Source organism: Arvicola amphibius, chromosome 2 (assembly GCF_903992535.2).
Source record: "Arvicola amphibius chromosome 2, mArvAmp1.2, whole genome shotgun sequence".
Classification (NCBI taxonomy): domain Eukaryota; kingdom Metazoa; phylum Chordata; class Mammalia; order Rodentia; family Cricetidae; genus Arvicola; species Arvicola amphibius.
Genome location: NC_052048.2, coordinates 179936128 through 179958171, shown reverse-complemented (window position 1 = coordinate 179958171; position 22044 = coordinate 179936128). Strand labels below are relative to the sequence as shown.

The following is a 22044-nucleotide window of genomic DNA, read 5'->3' as shown; positions in this document are numbered from 1 at the left end:
ATTGATTCTGTTTGCAGTTGAGGGAAGGTTTGTGATGTTTGCGGGTAGTTAGATGCTATCAGGTCTTTGGCGATAGCTCCCTCTTAAGTCTTCAGCATATGTTTCCGACATTTGGTGTGTTGTTTTAAAAGTTCTTCAAGCATTATATCTTTGCACATCCTTTATTTACGTTGAGGGCAGCTCTTCAAAATGAAGTTTGTTCACTCTTCCTGTGTTCATAATAGGCCCAACAAACACCTGTAGTACTGCATTTCCTTAGTGTTTTTAAAATATCCTTATGGCAAATACTCATTGCCCTCTTTTTCAGATATTAACCATTTGTGGTACTCTTACTTTAATACCTATGTTGGGAAATACTCCTTGAGTGGAAGGAGGAGGAGGAAAAAGGGTTTAGGAAGCAATTTCTCTGATGTTTAAGTTGTTAAATTTTGAAGTGGTGTACTATATTACTTAATACTTTACTCATTAAAATTCAGTAGTAGAGACCAGACATAGTAGGGCACACCTCCAATCTCAACATTCCAGAGGCAGAGGCAGAGGCAGAGGCAGAGGCAGAGGCAGAGGCAGAGGCAGGCAGCTCTCTGAGTTTTACGTCATCCTGGTCTACAAAGGGAGTTCCAGAAAAGCCAGGACTGTTACACAGAGAAACCTTTTCTTTAAAAAAGAAAAAAGAAAAAAAAAAACAAGCAAATTAAAAAAAAATTCTATATCAGTTGATGTTTTCTAGTTCATGATAAATGTATTCATACTGATATTTAAGTTTCTTTCCAGTTATAGAAGTAAGAACTATTCATTGTAGATAATAAGGAATAGTCCAGATGAGAAACTCTGCCCCCATTGTTTATCCTAGCCACTGCTTTCCTTTCTGCACAGGTTACCCTTGGTGCACATCTTTATAGCACACTCTATTTTCTGTCTTCCTCCTCTGCTTTTCCTCCCCGTCATTTTCTATTTAAAGAACTACCCCACTTGCTCTTTTGACTTATACCTACCCCCACACACTACACACACAGTTATTATTTTTGACTACTTAAAAGTTATTTTCTAAAATGTCAGTTTTTAATGATTCCTAATGTTTGATCATGTGCCTAGGCCAAAAATCTCTGACTGACTTTATTTTATTTTATTTTTTTTTGCCAAAATCTTTTAATCTTCTACTGTCGGTTCTTATTTTACTTGCTTAAACTCTGTTGTTCTTCCTTTGTTGTTCAGTTGCATAATTCTTTTTCTTAGATATATGTGAACTTTTAAAATCTTGTCTTAATATCTACTACAGTTGAATGCTTTAAAGTAAAGTTGCTGTCAGTAAAGTGACATTAGTATTCATGGACCTATCTGTTCTACTTTCCTTTTGTTGCTGTGATAAAACAATATGACCAAAAGCAACTTAGCGGGAGAAAGGATTCATCATCTTACACAGCCTGTTACTGAGGGAGGTTAGTGTAAGAAGCTGAAGGTAGGCCTGCTTGCTATATGATGCAGCATTACCTCTAACCTGTGAACTCATGAACAAGGAGGAACAGCAGAACCCATGGACAAAGGCTTCTTGCTGGCTCAACCACAGCCTCATGCTAATCTAACTTTCTTACATATCCCAGCACTATCTGTCTAGGGCTGTTATAAGATGGTGCTGCTCACAGTGGGCCCCCTGCATCAACTATTAATAAAGATCAAGACATGTTCACAGGCAAATCTGATCTAGGCAGTTTGTCCATCAAGGCTTTTGTCTCAGGTGACTCTAGGCTGTTCCAAGTTGACATACAAATGCATAGTTTATAAATTTAAATATGCTTACTTTATATTTAATTTAAAGTTTTTATAGTGAAATGAATTATTTTTAATACACAACTCTTGAATTTTTGATAAATATATACTGTAGACCGAAGTTTCTATCCTGCCTGGCCCCACAGCTATTCAGTCCCAAATAAACACACGAGTCTTACATTAATTATAAACTGTTTGACCTATTGTTCAGGCTTATTACTATCTCTTACAACTTAGATTAACCCATAATTCTCATCTATGTTTAGCCATGTGACTCGGTACCTTTTCTCAATAAGTCATTCACATCTCACTTTCTCTGCTTCTGGATGATGACTGACTCTCTGCCTTTCTCTTCCCAGAATTCTCTTAGTCTGGTCGTCCCACCTATACTTTCTTGCTGGCTACTGGCCAGTCAGCGTTTTATTAAGCGTATATGAGTGGCAAATTTTTGCAATGTATAAGAGCATTATCCCACAGCAGTATACATTATATACCACCCCTCCCCCCCATAGCAAGACAGATATCCCACCTGAAAAATTCCTCAAATTTGGCTCTTGGCTACAAAACATCCTTTTATTAATTATGAAAAATAAAAATATACAAGACATTCCTAAAACTATTACCATGTTGCAATTTGTCTGGGCATTTTCTAGAGTATCTGGGTTTTTTTTTTTTCCTATTTCAGAAGTGTTTATAATATATTTGTTACTAGTCTGTCCCCCACACTTTTTAGTGCATGTATTAATTTTTTAGTGTATATATTACTTAGGTATTGGATTGATTGTGGTTTCTCTCCTTACAGCCTAGCAGCCCTGCAATGATTGTATTTACATGTTGCCAGAATTGCTAAGAAAGTACTGAAATAGAGGAATTTCACATTTTTGTGGTTGTGAACAATTTTCAGAATTATTCTGTGTTGTCAAATTAATACTTGAAGTGCTTAGGCTATTTATATATATGACAAGCAATAAGATGAAAACCCACTTTCCTGTGTTCTCACCAATATTGATGATTATAATCTTATATTTTGTCAATTTGGCAGATGAATAATACATTATTATTTATCTGCATTCTTTGATTCCACAGCTGTATTTTTCATTTGCTTATTATTTGCTCACCAGTCTCTATATTGTGTCACTTTTGGCTTTTTTTTTTTTAAAGAAGGATAAGGCTTAGTATTTAAGTCAAGTTCCTTCTCTATTGTGATCTTAACTTTCACAGTTATATCTTAGAGGTTTGGTGCTCTTTGTCACTGATCTATTTTGATTTTATTAGTTATTTTTTGTAATAGGAATATTTTTTATGAATCCAGTAATTTTCAATTTTATTAAATTATATTTTGAGCATGCATATTGAATTTTAGGTTTTTTCCCTCTTTAGATCAGTTCTCATCCTGTGGGTTGTGGCCCCTTTGGGGTATGGGTGTCGAATGACCTTTTCACAGGGGTCTCCAAGACCATTGGAAAACACAGATAATTAAATTATGATTCATAAGTTAGAAATTACAGTTGCGAAGTAGCAACAAAAATAATCTTATGATTGGGAGTCACTGCAACATGAGAAACTATATGAAACAGTCACAGCATTAGGAAGGTTGAGAACATATATTTAGATGATAGTTATATGCTTTTCCCTCACTTAGCATTATTGGTCAAAAATTCCTTCTACATTTTTTCCTTTGTGATCCTAAAAGACTAGTAAACTTTTAAGTGTATTGCCAAGAAAATATAAATTATTTACTTGCATATAAGTGTCTTTTTATTTGATCATAGTGCTGTATGTTTCTTACTATTCATATGATTTCAAGTAGCATCAACATGTCATTTGAAACGTACCTTTAAGAGCACAATGACACCTAAATGTGTTCTAAATTCACACATCTTTTATTTCCACATTAATATGATGATGATTTTGGTTTGTATTTTCAATATCTTCTACCAGATTTAAGGGAAAAGTATATATGTCTATATTATATTAATGTGTAATATGTATATATTGCTAAATATCTGTTTATTTTTAACATGCTGCAGGATATTGAAGATAAAGTAAGTAACAATAGCAAAACCTACAAACAAACATGGATTTATGTAAACTAATCAAAATTGAACAGTTACTATTATAGAGTGAGCCAGGTGACATGTGATAACTTTGAAAAGAATATGAAACGTATACAAAGATTGAAATGCTTTTTTAAGTTTGTAAAATAAGATCTTGTAAATTAATATTATAATTAAATATCTTAAATTTTATTATGCTTGTTAAATTTTTCAAATAAAGAGTAAACCATTATTATTACATCTCCATCCTTTAAGCTACTACTTCTTCATGTGTAGAGAAAGGGAATGAGTGCGTGCAAAATACATGCAGATGGGGAAATGGAATGAGCACATGAAAATACATACAGGTAGGGAAATGGAATGAGCACATGCAAATACATACAGGTGGGGAAATGAAATATACATACAGGTGGGGAAATGAAATGAATACATTCATCTATATACAGGTTGCACTGATCATTTAAGGGTTCTCAAATGTAAGGTTCGTGTGCATGTGCTATTTAGACAGTTTATTGGTTATTTGGGATTAGCAAGCGTATATCTAATTCCAAGAATCAGATCAAAGTTTCATTGTGCAGACTTTTAATCCTAAAAATTACTCTTTGAAAGAGAAGTTAAATAAGACAGTCTGCTGTACACTGTATTCGAATATTTCCAGATCCATTTGGACAAAGTAGGGCACAGCTGTTACAGTGAGAAAAGACAATGCAGTTCCACTCTTTATATACAAATGCAGCAATCATCATCATATTAATAATTTTCAGTGGTAGAGACCTAGTAGAGTGCAATAAACATCAGCTCTGTATGTGTTTATAATACAGTTTCTGCCTGAGTTTTCCTTCATCTTTGCTGCTTTTGCTTTTTCTCAATATAGTATATTCCTCATGTCTTTTTTAGGCTCGGCAGCTGGAAGAGAAAGACCGAGTGATACGGAAGCAGGATGCATTCTACAAAGAGCAGCTGGCCAGACTGGAGGAGCGGGTATGGCTATTTCTTGTCATTGCTTCCTTTTCTTCTCTCTCTGAATCTGTAGCTCCCCATATATTTGTTTAAAAACCAACAAATTAGCACTAAAGTTGCTTGTCCTAGTTAAGAAGTGAGGAGGCTAAGCAACTAGGTCATTGTCTCCAAAAATGTTGTTTTGTATATGTTTGTTTGGTTATATTATTGTTTGTTGTGGGTTTTTTTTTTTTTTTGGTGTGTGTGTATGCTCAAGACCTCTCACATAATTTACATTATATAATGTGTTGTAATCTGCATTACCTCAGAACAGACAGCAGGCCATTCCTTTGAACTTTCCCAGACACTGTTCATACTACATTTGAGTGCATTCCTGGACATGATGCTGTTGTTTATCGTCTTTGGGGTTTTAGCTATTGTTTGTTCATGTATTTTCTTTGTATCTTTGAAACATTCTGTCTTGAATTCACTATATATCTAAGGATGACTTCTAATCCTCCTGTCTACTCCTTTGAGTGCTGGGGTTCCCCATGTGTGCCAACATACCTGGCTTGAGGTTCTGAAGGATATGTTGTCAGCGAAGCCCCATTTTGCTGCAGTTACAGCTACAACTCGATCTCTCCTTCAAGAGTGGTAACAGGAACTAAGAATATGGAGGGCTTACTAGTGGGATTTAGGACGGGAGGAGGCATATGCCTAGTTAGCTTCTACTTAGAAATGGACTGAGACATAACAGAGGGATCGGGACTGGAGGAATACAAGACAGTGGCCTAAGAATGGTGTTTAACTTCTTGTCTGAAACCCTGTTCAGTGAAATCAATTTGTTTAGGTTATCTTTATATTGAATCCATGGAATTGCAAACTGACCTTTCTCCTGTGTTTAAGATCCACTGTTTGATTTATTTAGACTATGACATTTGATCAAATGTAGGGAAAGAAAGAAATGCAACATTGAATTCTGCTCAGTGCAGCTGTTTGTATTTCAAACACATCTCCTTGTCCCCTTCCTTGTGGCGGGACAGCACATCTTGAATAGGATCGTTTTACACAACTGATGTTTGTCAGGTGCTTGTGTTTGTGCCCTTATACATGTAAGCTGAACATCTACTTTTGTGGAGCTTAAAGTCAGTTACATAGTGTCTGACAGCATAGATGATGTGGAAAACAGTAACTTAGCAGGGAATATGGAGTCCCTCAGCCAAGTGTAAGCCCGGGGCTGCATGAAGAAGGACGAGCTATATGATGGGATAGCAAGGAACAGGCCTTAAGTTACAGGAAAACAAGTCACGGTCACTCCTGAGATAGGGGTTTAGTAGGCACATATGGGAAGGACAGAAGAAGCATGGTAACATCAGCAGACAGGCGACTACCTTGGGAAAAAGTTGAAGCAAGAGAGACTTGGCAAAAGATTAATAATTGAGTTGGCATGCTAGGCATGATGGCACACACCAGTTAGCCCAGTGCTTGGGAGATGAATCCAGGAGGATCAGGAATTCAAAGTCATTCTTGACTACGTAGCAAGTTTGAGATTACAGTGGACTATATGAGCACCCTGTCGAATTGGGATTGCAGGGGAGAAGAGGAGGTATTTGGATGGCCATGGCTAGTACTAGGGTGCATGTCAAAGGTAGAGACCAGATTTGATAATGGTTTTGAAAGTGAATAAGAGAAAGGCTTAGACATAATCTAGGTCTAGTCTTATAGCTAAAAAGAAAGATTTGTTTGTAGGGGAAGATTATGTAGATTATCAATTAGGATATTGGTGGTTGAGTAAATAAGGGGTTTGGTTTGGCCATTATTTGTGGTACTTCTTAAAACATTCAAGTAGAGATGTTGAGTAGGCATAATATGGAATGATTTAAAGAAGCAATCAGTGATAAAAATTTTAATATTTTATTTAAATATTTCAGTTAACATGAACTCCGTTGCATCCTCTTATGTCTGCGTCCATAATGTGTAAATGAAAGGGACTGTCTATGTACTGAAGCTTAAATCTTGTACAATTTTCACATCATAAAAAATTTTTTAAAAATTTAATCATTTACCTGTATGAAGACCATTCTTCAGACTGTCTCTACCAAGAAGTGAGCCTGACTTGATGTCAGGTCACAGTCTTCAGACAGGCCACTTCGAGAACCAGTTCTGACATCATTTGCCTTTCCTTCACAGACTGTAATGAAACTTACTTAATCTTTCAGTTTCTCCAGCCAGTAGTAGGATGGAATGTTATTATGTTAAAATGACCTGGATAAGGAGGGTGGTATGCATAACACCCTGAGTTCAATCCCAGGTATACCCCTGCCGAAATAAAGAATGACATGACAGCTCTTTAAAAACCGGCCAGAATTTATCACTTGAGCTATTTTCATCATAGGACATACATTCTTCATTGTAAACAAGATTCCAATAGTCATGAAATCACTTTCATGTCACTCAGCCTCGTCACGACTTCTCCCAGTTCTGTAAAGTCCTTTTTTCTTTATTGTTGATATTCCTAGAGGACCTGTCATTTTATCTAGGTGAGTTTCGTCAGTGAATACATGAAGGGTAGTCAGTCTGGGACTAGGCATTTTACAAAACTTGTAAAGGCATTTTCTTTTGTATTGTCAGTGGTTGTGAAGGTACACTGTGTAAGCATTTCTGAACATACTTGGTGTTAAAAATTATAAAAGTGCTGAACTAAATGGCTCTTAATATAAGAAAAAAATCATGATAATGTGAGTGTGGGGGTCATTTGTGTGCAGTGTAGTCCAGGTTGCTATAGCTTGAGAATGGATCTGAACATGTCTATCTTCTGGAAAGAAAATAGACTTTTTCATGGTAAATTGTTTTGGTGGATAATTTGTTTGACGTGAATTATTGGCACGTTCTTAAGGAAAATGCATTTTTGCCAGCATTTCATTGGTTCTAAGGATGAAGGACCCTATATCCCCAGGACATCTTGGAAACTTGATCCCTTTGAGGGTTCCAGTATCATGCATGTTCAACTTTTTAATTTTTAAAATGAAGTGGAATTAATTCTTTGCACTGAACCAACCACTTTCTTCTTCTTGGCTCTCTTAAAGAGATGGGGTTTGGCACAGCATGTACGGGAGGTGTAAAAATCCTGGTGGCCCTGAGAGCTTAACGGAGTGTAAGCTTAATGCTCAGACCAGCCTGGTCATGTGGCTCATATTACATGCATTTTATAGACTCCTGGGTTTCAGTAGCAATATACATATACCTTGCAAGAAACCACCTAGAATTAACACAGAAAGGGAATTGCACCAGCTGGTCAGAAGAGGACATCGAAAGGGAATAATGAAAAAATAAATTACCATTAAGAAGTAAAGTATATCACTGGCTTGTCACCTGGGGAGAGAGTTACTAATTAAATTCTAAGGTCATGCTTCCATCAAATGAGCAACTTTTTAAAAGCCCCTCACTTCTGGTGGGTGGCAAATCTTCAGCAGCATCAGAAAGTGTTGGGCGCCTGTGTATGATTAATTGCTGGTAGGATTGCTTCACTTTTTGTCAGTTGGTATTTTTACCTGTGTTTCTTTGTGGAAAGCTAAGAAGGGTGGAAACAATGCTAACTAATAATTTAGAATAGGTTATTGTGCACCTGATGCACTACATATGGGAGAAACTATTATATGTATACTTCACTACCGGATGATGTCTGCCCTTGTTAAATCTGTCCCCGAGTTAAGCCAGGGTAGCTTGGATATAATCACTAAAATCTGAGATAATAAAATAATAAATAATCTTTTTGGAATGAGCAGGTATTAAATTGGTTTACTGGATTTAAAACAAAAGCCTCACCATTGTTATGTTTCTCGCTAGAGCACGTTAGAAGCAGTTGTCAGTGCTTTTAGGTCAGTGGGTAACTCACTGTGGCCATGAATGTGAGTTGGCAAACTCAGCACAATAGATAAAAAAACCAAGCTCCTCCAGCCAGGCCTTCATAGATACACTTTGTTCCTTTGACATTTGCGAATTTTGTATAGGTTTCCTAATTCATGTGAAAAATAGGGCAGATTCCCATGGTTTCTGTAGTTATAGAAAATTGCAGAAACAGATGAAGCTCTCTGGTCCACACATTCATACATTGTAGATATTCAAGCCACCATCATGACTGCAATGCCTTTGAGAGTAACAAATCCTAGCAAAGCTGCTTGTGGTATGTTTTATACATTGCGAGTTATACTCTTAAATAAAAGCTTTATTTCAAGTGGAGTTTCAAATAAATGCATTTAGAAATTATTAGGTAGAAAAACTAATGCAGCCTAGTCTAGTCACACCGTCTCTTTTGTTACCACAGCTGACACAGCTGGTTATAACCTAGATGCAAACAGTGAGCCATTTTGCACTCTGACCTGTTTCTTAAAGGAGGGTTATTATTACAGATACTCAGAAAAGTAGCAAGCAATGTGAGTTGATGTCACCCCCACCCTCTTAGGTTGCTATTTTATTCTCTCGGGGGAGGAATGAATGCATTTAATAGATATGGGATCTTCTATTCAATCCAACAAATCCTTCAAGTACGTTGACTTTTCTGTTAACTTCTCTGAAATTTCGAATGGAAAATGTGGTTTGAGTAACCTTGAATTGCTTTTTTAATCTGGCTTTAGGGATATAAAGCATACTCTTTTTCCCCCTAGGGTTAGCTTTCAAAGTGTATTCTGTTAAAATGATCCCATAACTGGAGCCAGTTCTTCTATGTCTAACTTTAGAGGAAAGATTTGCAAATCGTGGGATCAGCACTTAATTTGGACTCTATTTACCATGTCGGCTGTCGAGAAGCATTAACCTTAAGGTAAGATGAGAACATGGAGTACAAAGCTGTGAGCTGATGGCATGCAGTACACCAGGTATTAAATAGCATTATCCGTCCTGCTTGCTCCAGTAAATAGGATTCCACTATTATGATGTGTCAGGGCTTTCAGTGAAATCAAATTTACAAGACACTAAACTGCCTTCCTCTCTGCTGAGCAGCTTTATTCTGGGATCTTGCTTTCATATTAATCCTGTTGTAGGAAATACTTGTAGCAGTTGTGCATAGAAATTATAATTTAATGATCTCTTCCTCTCCTCTATTCAGAGATTAGAGCGGACCACTGTGCTCTGCAGTGATAGCCGCAGGGCTCTGCAAAAGAGATGATGCAGAGTTTGGCTTTAAAGACCAGTGGCCTCTTTGTGAGCGCTTATAATGATCATAGGTGTGAAGGAGCCAACAATATGGACCTACTTTCCCAGTGCTCTGCATTTCCTTTGCCTTTGAAAGCCGGTACAATGAAATAATCTCATTCTGTTTATCATAATGACTGAGAAATGACATGCCACTTGGATGTGTAAAGATAAAATAAAAAAATGTGTTGTGCAGTTTGGGGGGAAATTCCAGTTTATAGATTCTGTACAATTTGCAGAGGCTCAGCAAGCATTTGTATTTGATAAAAAAACAAAACAAACAAAAAAAAAAACAACAAAACCATCTTTCCTTTCACTGAAATCATTTTTGGGGGAAGTGACAGGTTATTGACAATAATATTACAGCAAGGAAGCCATTCTGTTTCCTTTCATTAAGATTGAAAAATGGGCTAAAATATCTGAATTTTAAATATTTTAAAAATATCCAATTTTAAAATTAGTGATGGTTTTGCTTCTTGATATCTTATTTATAAATTTCAAATATGTTCCACTTAGGCAGTCCAGCCAATGTTTATTTGCTTACTTTGCTGACTAAAAAAATTAAAATACACGAGCATTAAATTTTTTAAAGGAAATTGCAAAGCTTGTGTTAGAAAATGCTCTGCAATCCCAGTTTTATGTTCAGAGCATGAGCCAGCTGCGCCTCTAGAAGAGATTACATCTCAGTTAGAAAGATACATATGGTCATTAAAATATTTGCAAATAATATCAGCTCCTGGCATCGCCCAAGAAGAAATGCCCATATCTGAACCTGGTATATAAAGTAGGTTTACACTGTACTATACATTCGATGAAGGGAATCCAAATCTAATTTGGCCACCGAGACTGAGATAGGATTTTTTCCCCCCATTCGTTATTCTCAATCAGAATTTGAGGCACTAGAGAGAAATTATTGACACTCACCATTCGGTCAGACCAAACATATTAAACTCTTACAGTGCGCCAGGTGCTGTACATAGATATGGTGATACACGAATAGCACAAACGCCCATAATCATTTGGTACAGAGTTCTTTGTTGATAGTTGATCCAGGGAGGCTGTGCTGGACTATTATTTTCTAGAGTCAAAGTGTTTTTTGAAGAATATCTGGGACCTTTGTCTTTTAAAGGTCATAAAATCATGGGATTTTGAGGGGAATTTAATGGATTGAAAAGACGCCCCAAGTTAAATTCTCAGATGAAGATCCTGTGTCTGATGCACTGGGTTGCCTCAGATGGCACTCTCTGAAAGGAATTATTACACATGTAGCTTCTGTGAAGTCAGATATTAGACACTAGATCAATTTTGAAGATTAATGTCATTGTCAGAGTGGGGTTGGTTCCACAGTCAAATGATTTCAAGAAATGATAGGTTTCAGTATGTCAGATGTATTTGTTTCTCAAAGGCACTTGGGCCTTCAGGATGAGGGTGTTGCATGTGATGATTCAACATTTGACTCAGGCCATAGTATATTTTCTAGAAACAGTCATTTATCTAGTCTTTCGGGTTACTGAGATCTGTGTACCCTGCATAATGTCACTGTCATTTTGAGACCTTGGTTTGCATCCTAAGATGCAAAGGCAGAAAAGGATTTCATCCATTGTAGAATTCTGGGTCTGAGGGCTCACAGCATCATGGGATTGCTGCTCTTTGCCCTGTTGCTGAAGGGTAGGCAGGTGAAGAGGAAGCTTAGTTGGGATGTACCTAGGAGGTGGCTGTTCTCTCTCTCTGAATTCTCTAAGTCCTTAGCAGAACTGTGGTCTTTATTATAAGTAAGCTGTATTTCTTTTTAAATTTCCATGCATATTGCTGATTGAAGCTTGCATTCTCCTACCCTCTTCACAATGGAAAGTGGATGGTAATTGGATCAAACCCGTGTCAGAATGGAATACCATTCCTTTGCACCCAAGAGGTAGTTGTCCTTCTCTGAAGACTTGGGCCGTGGAGCCCAGCACATGTGCTAAGCATGAGGGCTTGCAGAGGGATTATCTTTTTTCCTTTCATGAATTGAAGGAGAAAAGTAATCTAAATGAATAATACTGTTATCTCCACAGAGTTTGAAAATGCTTCCATCAGTGCAGCCAGTTCTCGGTCTGACAGAGCAAGCAAAGGACATATCAGTCTTAATGGGCCTTGAGTCACTGGGAGCCTTCAGAGTATTTGTAGGGCTTACTGTGAGATTTGCTGGTGTAGCCGAGTAAAAAACTGTGTTGTATTTGGAGAATAGGTTGAATGATCAAAGCCAGTAATCACATGCTTTGTAACTTAATTTGCCTCCATTAAAGTTGAGAACGATAGCTCAGGGAGCATGAGCACCATCACTCCATGATCTATAATGTTCTAGAACATGGCTCTCTGAAAGGGAGCTCTGTCTATTTTCAGGACCCATGCCTGGTACTTAACTGTGTACTCACTGAATATTTATTGCATGGATGAATACAACAATTTGGGGCATGTTAGAAATGACCAGTGTAGTTTATGGTTGGTTCTTGCAGGCCACTTGTAGGAGGCTCAGTTCTAGGCTGGTTTCTCCCGCAGGTTTTCATACCAGGTGAGGATCTTTCTGCTCAAGCCCTGTAACCCATATTAATGCAGCTGCATATTTTATAGATATGAAAATTAAACATCAGGGTAACTACTACTTTTTTCAGATTTAAAATAAAATCATATTGCCCTCATGATACTTTTGTTCATTGTTTCAATATTTGTTTTAGGGGTGTTTGGAGTCAGTCTGATTTTGTATATTATCTTCAAACATGGCTTTGGATGAAAATGTTCATGGGTACCATGATATGTGAAAGTCCTTTGTATTTCTTGGCTATTGGCAGGAATCAGTTGGGTCAGTATCATCACCAGCACCAGTGAAGCATCTCAGGCATCTCCTTGTCCAGAATGCTAGGGAACCACATGTGTTTTAAGTTTCAATTTTTTTCAGGTTTTGAAATGATTGCATAGATATAGTAAGCTACCTTGGGGTGAGACGCTATGCTTAAACACAGAATTTGTTTTTCAGGCATATATACCCTGAAGGTCTAACTTCACTTTTTAAAACGATTTTTCTATTGATTCTTTGAGAATTTCATGCATACATACAATACATTTTGGTCATGTTTAATCCCCTTTCCATCTTCACCCCTCCTTTTTCATACTCACCTCTTTTCAACTTTGTAGGTTTTGTTTTGTTTTTAATAACCCAGTGAATCTAGTTTGTGCTACCTATACACTCATGGTTTGGAGCATCTACTAGAACATGGTGTATCTACCTGTGGCCACAGTTCCACTCCCTGGGAAATCATCAAGTGTTAGTAGCCTTCAGCTAGGGCCCACCTTCATTTTGAATAGGAATCCATCATTCAAGATTAAGTACAAATTTTCCACTTGTGAAATCTTATGAGCACACAGAAAGTTTTCAGTTTTGAAGTATTTTGAATTTTTGTGTTAATGTTGCTCAATACATACCATCTATTAGGGCCCGAAATGATTTAACATGTTTCTATGTTTCTTTTGGGGGGGTGGTGCACAAAATTAGGTGCCTCTTCCCTTCCTTACCCAGTCAATTAGTGTTTTTATTGTTGAAACTCAAAGACACTGAGTAACTTGCCCCAGATGTCCCAGCTGTGCAGCCAGGCCCCTGCCTTCCTCATGGCAAACAGCCTTTCCCTCTGGGTGAGCACTGGTAGGACACAAAGTTCCTATGAGCCAGACAATACTCAATTGAAGATGTTCATGAAGGAGAACAGAATATTGATTTGTTTTCCCTTTAGAGTAAAATTCTCAGTTAACTGGCTGTTAGGAACAATTGGTCGGCCCTTTCTACAGTAAGCACCATAGGCTCACTTCTTAGTGGACTGTGTTTATAACAAAGAGAAATTACGCCAATATGTTCTAGGAGTAACAAGATGAAACATAGTTTGTCTTCAGTATTTCACTATGCCTCTAGTATTTTAAGAACTTACTGTAGTTTCTACCTTACCAGAATAGACTATGTGACCTGAGATAGGGAATAAAGGCTGAAAGGAACAGGGCCTGTGGTGATCCGTATCCTGACATCTGCGTGACTGTTTACATTGTCATCAAAATAAACATTAAACTAAAACTGCAGTGAGTATTTCTGTAATTCAGTAAGAATAATGCATGGAGGATTGTGAATTGTCTGTTCTCTCATGAATTTACTTTAAATGGTAGAAATTTGGCGGCCATATCTTGAACTACTTGTTGAAATTCAATAGTGTATAATTGAGGACAGACACTGCAATTTTGCTGTTGGATAGACTAAAAAATTATATTATGTCTCATTTAGATTTGACCCTGAACCCATTTTCAAAAAGTGTAATGCCATAGAGACAAAAGGGCACGTATTGTAACCTGGAGGCTCAAGCTGCAGGAAGATCCAGTTTGTAGAACTATGCATTGTTCTGCAAGCATTTGAGAGGAATTATGCAGAAGAGGGTTGGGAATGAATATTGCTTTAGGAGTGGCCAGGTGGAGGCAGTGCTCATGATGACATTCTGGGTTTCAAGCATTGCCAGACAACAAAATAAGACTACTGTTATTTTAAGCCTGTTCTAATGGAGATCTAAAATGAATATTGAGCAATAACCTGGATAATATGGTGCCAGTGAGTTGGGATATTTTATTGACTAAGAAGTTTACTGCCCTTAGGAACTTACTTATGTAATACAGAAGTTTGCCTGTTTTCAGACTAAGAAATGGACATGTGGAAGCTGGAAAATTGGATTTATGCTATTGGCAAAGGGAATGATGGTGGTGTTTACCTAATCATTGTTATTGCACCACCAATTCAGCACCAGACAAGTAAACGATGGAGATTTGTCCAGTTAGGCTCTTAGAGCTGGCTTACCTGGCAGCCCTCCCAGATGCTGTACAAATTACTTAAAATAATGAGTATTGGGGTTAGTGTTGCTTAGGATTTTTTTTAATTGATTTTATTGAGCTATACATTTTTCTCTGCTCCCCTCCCCTTCAATCCTCTCCCAAGGTCCCCTTGCTCCCAATTTACTCAGGAAATCTTGTCTTTTTCTACTTCCCATGTAGATTAGATCCATATATGATCCATGTATGATCCATATATTAGATCCATAAATGTCTCTCTTAGGGTCGAGGTTCTCTGGGATTGTGATTTGTAGGCTGGTTTTCTTTATGCTTAAAAACCATTTATGAGTGAGTACATATGATATTTGTCTTTCTGGGTCTGGGTTACCTCACTCAGTATGATGTTTTCTAGCTCCATCTATTTGCCTACAAATTTCAAGATGTCATTTTTTTCTGCTATGTAGTACTCCATTGTGTAAATGTACATTTTCCTTATCCATTCTTCGGTCAAAGGGCTAAATTTAGGTTGTTTTCCAGGTTCTGGCTGTGACAAACTGTTGAGCACATGTCCTTGTGGTACAATTGAGTATCTTTTGGGTATATACTCAAAAGTGGTATTGCTGTGTCTGAGGAAGGTTGTTTCCTAATTTTTTGACAAATTGCTATACTGATATCCAAAGGGGCTGTACCAGCTTGCACTCCCACCAGCAATGCAGAAGTGTTCCCCTTACCTCACATCCTCTCCAGCATAAGTTGTCATCAGTATTTTTGGTCTTGGCCATTCTTAGAGGTGTAAGATGGAATCTCAGAGTTGTTTTGATTTGAATTTCTCTGATGGCTAAGAATGTTGAGCATTTCCTTAAGTGTCTTTCAGCCGTTTTAGATTTCTCTGTTGAGAGTTTTCTGTTTAGGTCTTACTCCATTTTTTATTGGATTATTTTTATGACAACCAAGCACAGTATAAAGTCTCATCAGCTTGGTTTTTTCAAACCTCTTTAATGTACATTTTTTTGTTGTTAAAATAAGATGTTTTTCATATGTTTCCCTTCAAATTTGATAGATTGCCAGTATTCAAGATAGTAACCTGATAGCGTACAGTAGCCTGGGTCTTTTGGTCATCCTCCATCTCTGCAGCAGAGGCTCAATTGTTTACCCAGTAGAAAGAATGCTAATGAATACCTTTCTAGCTAAGAGGTAGGAAATTAACAAGCAAAACAGAACAGCACCCCTTCCTTTCAACAGATTGAGAACTCTTTGACATAGTTAAACTTGATGTTTTCTGTAAGTTTTGTGCTGTGCCCAGCAGTCCACATCCTCTAGAGTTAGTGAGGAGGCCTGTAGAGAGGAAGGAGCCGGGAAGACCAGCGGGGAGGTGGTTGTTCCCTGGAGGAAATGCTGTGCAAGTGGCCTTCTGGTGATGCTCTACGCACTAGCTTCTGATTTAAGAAATCGTCGCAGAACAAGGGTATTGTTAAATGAAATTTGGACCAATTTTGCAGGGTCTTTTTAATTAAAATTTTTATTAGAATTAAATGAGCACATGCCAGTCTACAAAGTGAACAAGTACAGAAGGAGTTTGCATCTTACTTTCCATTCTGTGCCTCAGATGCAGTGTAAGACAGGAAAGCACGAGAGTATGACTGGGGCCTCCATGGCTTCAGAGCAGGGGCCATGCCAGGAAGGCCTGGAGTGCTGTGCTTTGATTAGAATATTCCTAATTAAAAGACCGTTCCTTGGAAAAAGAAGATATTTATTTTGGGTTGTATTCCTAGAAGACAGCAAACATTTCTAAGACAGAGGTTCAGGAAATTTACAGATCCTGTCAATTCCATTTGCACAGAAAAAAATCCTAGATCAGATGCAGTACTGACGTATCCCATCATTTTATGCTGTTTATGCAAGAGTCTATTAAAATACTCACCAAATAGCCAAATCACCAAATTCCTTTTAATCACTAAGCTAAGGACCTGAATTTTGTTGACCAGCTCAGGAGAACAAAGCAAAAAATTCACAGTAGATATTGTTACCTTTGTTAAGAATATGCCTTTTTTAGAAAAAAAAAAAAAAAAACAGTCTTAAAAAGCCATCATGAGATAAGAGAATTACTAGAGTTAAATGAGGAGAGGCTGGAGAAATGACTCGGCTCAAGGGTTAAGAGCGCTGACTGCTTGTCCAGAGCACCCAGGTCAGTGTCCAGAACTCACAAGCTGGTCCACAACTACCTGGACTCTAGCTCCAGGGGACTCAGTGCCCTTCTGGCATCCTCATCCAGACCAGAGCACATAAATGGTGCACATATGTGCATTCAGGCAAAAATGAGACACTTAAAATGAGGGAAAGAAAAAGAATTAAATGATGAACTATTCTAGTCTGTAAAATAAGCTTTTAAGTGAAAATTGAATTTATTTTCATAGTTTCCCCACAGTCTGCTGTTGACTTACTGATCTTGAAGAAAGGGGAAGAAACAAAAACCCACATGAGATCTAGACTGTAGCTCTTCAGCTATCTCTCCTGTATGTAGAGCTTGTGCTGTTCATCCCTTGACTCAAAGGGTACTGCAGGGTACACTTGCATCAGTGGAAGGAAAGGGTTAAAGCCAGTTTCTCTGTGGGTGAATGTCTTTGTTTTAGTGCAGAGTAGAGTCAAGATAGGGATGTATGCAAAATTGGTTTTGTTCTCATTTTCTTTGTGGTACAAAGTGTGGAAAAGTCTTCACTAAACCCACCACCTGGCAGATCCCAATAGAGGTAAATAGTTTTACTGTAGCATATTTTATGAAATGTGCTTTCTGGATTCCCCATTATCTAACAAAAATTATTTGTCTTTTGAGAAAATTTTTTTCTAAAAGTTTCTTCCCTTCGCAGAGCAGGTTATTGTGGATAGTTTCTGTCTTATGCTTACCATTAATTCATCCTGAAGTAGAAAACTGTATGTCTGTGGTATTTGGAAATTAATGAGATGATGACTTTTATTAGATATAGGTAGTAATAGTAGTTTTATTTATAGATGTTTTTAAGTGAGAGAGAGCTGTTCTGTCCTTTCAGGTAACAAAACAAAGATTTCCAACTGTCCCTTCTTATAAACCTGCTTTCTCTTTTGTTCCCTAAAGATGACCTGTTCTCTAACTTCAGCCTCATCTGAATATTGCTTCCAAACAAATTGCTTGGGATTTTTCTAGACTCTAGAAGAAATTAAATTACTTTAACAGTATTTTAATTGACTTTTAATTTTTCTGCAATACTGCTGTTGCTACCATTTAGGACATTTGTCAAGTATGAAGTGTATTTGTTTTATTTAGTTTTTCACTAGTAGCTAGCATGTCACCAGGCCCATTCATTCATTTTATAGTGATGGGTTTTTTTTTCCTTTCTGTTTTTTATTTATCAGTGCAGCAGGCTCTGTTTTAGGCTTTGAGAGTAGAGCAAAGAGACGCAAACTTATCTTTCTATAGTGTTAGCAATTGGTTAATGCAAAGACAGTCCACAAAATACATATTTTATGTATAATGTACTTTCTGAAAAGAGAAGTAGTAAGAGTTATTAGGTGTGTGGGGGGTGTTTTTAATGAGATGCCCCAGTCAGTTGCTGCTTAGTCAGGGACCAAATGAGTAAGCCCAGCGTGTCACACACCTTGGGGGTGGGGGTGGGGGTTGACACTCCCAGGTCTGGATGATCACGGGCTGCCTCATTTACATTGCTCCATGGCATTTGCTGCTCTCGTGTGTTCTTCACGCTCTTTGCAGAAAGAGCCAGGTTTGCTTTTCAAGTGCAGTAGCTGGTGTGCCAAGCCCAACAGAAGGCGCTTATTTTGGTCTGCACTTTGTTAGTGGATCATTTCTGTGTGGAGTTCAAACCGGCACTCTGATTTAAGAGTGACTCTAATCCCCTCTCTTCTGGAGGAATAGTAAATAAGCCCAGTGAGTCTGGTTAAATGATATTGAAGTGTTGTTTTGTTGTTGATTTTGTTTTGTTTTTTCTTTTTTTAATTCCTTATCAAGTGAAAATCCACCCATGGTTTTCCCTGTGTCTTTCCTCAAACCCAAATCAACATTGATAATCCTTCCTTGCTATTTGAAATAAGGAATAACATTTATTGTGAGCTTACCATTTGCCAGTACTGCAGTGCTGTGATATTTCACATAACCTTTCCAACTGCCCAGGGCTGATGCTCGTTTCCTAGATGAAGAGAGTGAGGCATGGGAATGCCGGGTACCATATAGTCATGCAGATAGTAAGCGGCAGAGCCAGGATTTGAAGCCTCCGAGACCAGACCGACATTCTGATCTACACTGTTCAGGCTAAAGAAGAACTTGTAATTGTAATGGGGTTGCATTAGACACAGGGGAGGTGAGGAGGCTCTTTGAATCCTGTTCCCATGAAAGCTCAACATCCTGGGGATTAGCAAAGATACAGTGGTATGTAATGCACTTGAAAAGCAAACCCAGCACTTTCTGCAAAGAGCTTGAAGAATACACGGGAGCAGCTAATGCCATCGAGCAATGTAAACGAGGCAGCCAGTGATCATCTGGACCTTGGAGCCTCCGCCCAGGTGTGTAACGTGATGTGAATCACTCATTTGGTCACTGACTGATCAGGGGCAGCTCATAAAAAACACGCCCCCTACATGCATGCACATTGCGTGCATGCTCCCACACACATTTTACTGCTAACTCTTAACTATTTTTCTTCTAAGCAAATGTTTCTCTAAGAGTGTCCACAGATCTGCAATGCTAATGTAGAGTAGGGTCTGTTTCGGGGTTAAGCAAATGAATGAAGGGTGAAGTCAGTGCCAGGGCCTGGGATGAGTGAGACCAACAGACCTCCTTATTGGACAAGTAACGACTGTGTGTCCATAAATCACAGATTGTATTTTCATCAGTTATAATTTGGAACGTTTATAGTAGCCAGCTGATGATACCATGAAATGCTCGGGCCCTTGTCAGGTCAGGTCTATAAATACAGAAGTTGTTAGACCACAGAGGAATTTCCTACCACTAGAAGAGTTCTCTGAGAGACAAATGCTCTCCCCGCCCCCACAAGAAAAAGTGAATTTTAAAGCCAAGGTCTGAAGCTGGTGGTGACTTATTTGGGGAGGAACACGTGCCTGGCAGAGGGAAGAGTTCTTTTGTGGTGAGGTGTGTGAATCCAGGTCAAAAAAAAAAAGGGGGGGGGGGGCAAAAGGTGCTAACAGCATCTTCCACAAGCAATGTCTCTAGTTAGCTGAATTTAATCATGGGCCTTGTTCAGTGTAGGAGTTCATTTAAGTTTAATTTGTAGACAGTAAAAATACATTTTCTCCTTTAGGATTGCTATGTTGATAAACAATCATTTATTAATTTGCCAACCAAGTTTTTCTTTTTTGATATTTGGTAGTTGGTTGGGGGTTATCAACCTCTCACCCTCCTCATGCTTCCTTCCCCCTTCACCTTTCATATAGACTGGAAAATGTATTCTGCCCTCAGTTTCCTCATCCTGAGACTAGGGATCATAGTGCCAGCCTGATGGTGTGAGTGTAAGATTTCAGTGAAGCAATTCATACAAAGTACAGCCCGGAAAGTGGGTTTGGTGCTGCACATCTGCAGGACTCGTGCTCAAGGGCATGAGACCTTCCTGGGGCTGTATAGTAAATGTCAGCTGTGACCACTAAGAAACTGTCTCAGATGGATTGGCTAGATGGATGTGTGGGAGGATGAATGGGTAGGCAGACAGATCTCACTGTAGTGCCTGGATCTGAAATATTACTAGTGACACAGCTGGCACTCCAGGTAGTTTTTGCATTGTTTGAGAACAGGTCATAAAGAATGGATTTTTTTATATTCCTTCCCTTGCAGTGCTTTACAGGTGAAGTGTTGAAAGAATTCTTCATCAAATAAGGACGTTTTCAGAAACATTTCTGCTTGAATAAAATAAGTGTGGGAAGTAATTGAATAATCTTAGCATCCTGAGTTATAGAATGGAATCTGTAGGAATTGTTAACCTCTGAACTACCCCCAAAGAGCCTACATTGCTTTTTATTCTGGCTCGTTATACAAAAGGTAATATAAGCGTAGCATCTGGATCATTTTGGTTTGCCGAGTGGGCAGGTATCTCTGGCTCTGTGTTGGCCCTGAGCTGCTGTTTGCATGTGAGAGGATTTTAGAGCAGCCACCGAGTGCACTGCTGTTGCGTTGTTCTCTTTCAGGATAATGATGGAGGACTTTGGGGGGCAGGACTAAGGGCTTCAGGAGTACTTGAACTTATCAGCATTGCTGTCTGGTTATCAATACCCAAAACAGCCTGATACCTGTTGTCAGGGTTTCTGTCCTGCCCGGTTCCCACAGTCATTAAGACCCAAAGAAATCACACAGAGGTCTACATTAACTATAAACTGATCGGCCCATTAGCTCAGGCTTCGTATTAACTCTTATAACATATATTAGCCCATTATTCTTGTCTGTGCTATCCACATGGCTCAGTGAGGCAGTCACATCTTGCTCCTACTGTGGTGGGCTCTCAACTGCAGAGAGAGCTTCCTTCTTCCCAGAATACTTCTGTTCTCATTGACCTGCCTCTATTTCCAGTCTGGTTGTCCCTCCTATTCTTCCTGCCTGGCTATTGGCCAATCAGCATTTATTTAAAATATAATTGAAAGAATATAGACAATTTGTCCCACACCAGATACCCTCCAACACACATACTACAGGTGCTCTCAGGTGCTTAAGGTTGTTAAGGGGAAAGTGAATAAAAGAAAGTTTGTGTGAGCCTTTGGTGGAAAGCTGCTACCAAAGAGAGCTACTTTATCATGAACACTTATGTTCTTATTCCCAAGGTGATGTGCTGGGACATGAACAATCTTAAGCACTACTATATCAGGAAAAATGGACTTTGCTGTTAGTTGTTTGCTCTTTGAAGTGAGTCTTTTTATGTGGGCCAGGTCACCCTTGAACTTTTGACCCTCTTGAGTGCTGGGCTTGCACGTTTGCACCACATTGCCCCATTGCCCAGCATGGGGTTAAAGCTGGACTTTTCTACTGTATAGAAGGTAAAAGATTAGAAATTGATTTTTCTTTGTTATATCAGTACCTGTCATAATAGTAGGCTACTCATGCTTTGTTGACTTGAAAACTAACCCCCCAGAAAGTTAGGGTGATAGTAAAGAATTAGGATGACCAGGTCAGAGCTGGAGTATGCCAGCTGCATTGGAGCACGCCAATGAAGTATTGTATCTGGGTTTCTTTTTTCTTTTTTGTCAAGAATGAAAAGTGAACAATTAAAGTTGATTC

General features: G+C 38.4%; 1 protein-coding gene across 1 annotated transcript in view; it reads left to right on the top strand.

Moving 5' to 3' along the window:
* Positions 1-22044, top strand: part of Chchd3 (coiled-coil-helix-coiled-coil-helix domain containing 3) — a 270287-nt gene that overhangs the window by 175800 nt on the left and 72443 nt on the right. Inside the window, exon 5 of the mRNA XM_038320000.2 lies at positions 4719-4802. Coding sequence (XP_038175928.1) covers positions 4719-4802 — 84 coding nt within the window. The remainder of the gene's footprint in view (positions 1-4718; positions 4803-22044) is intronic.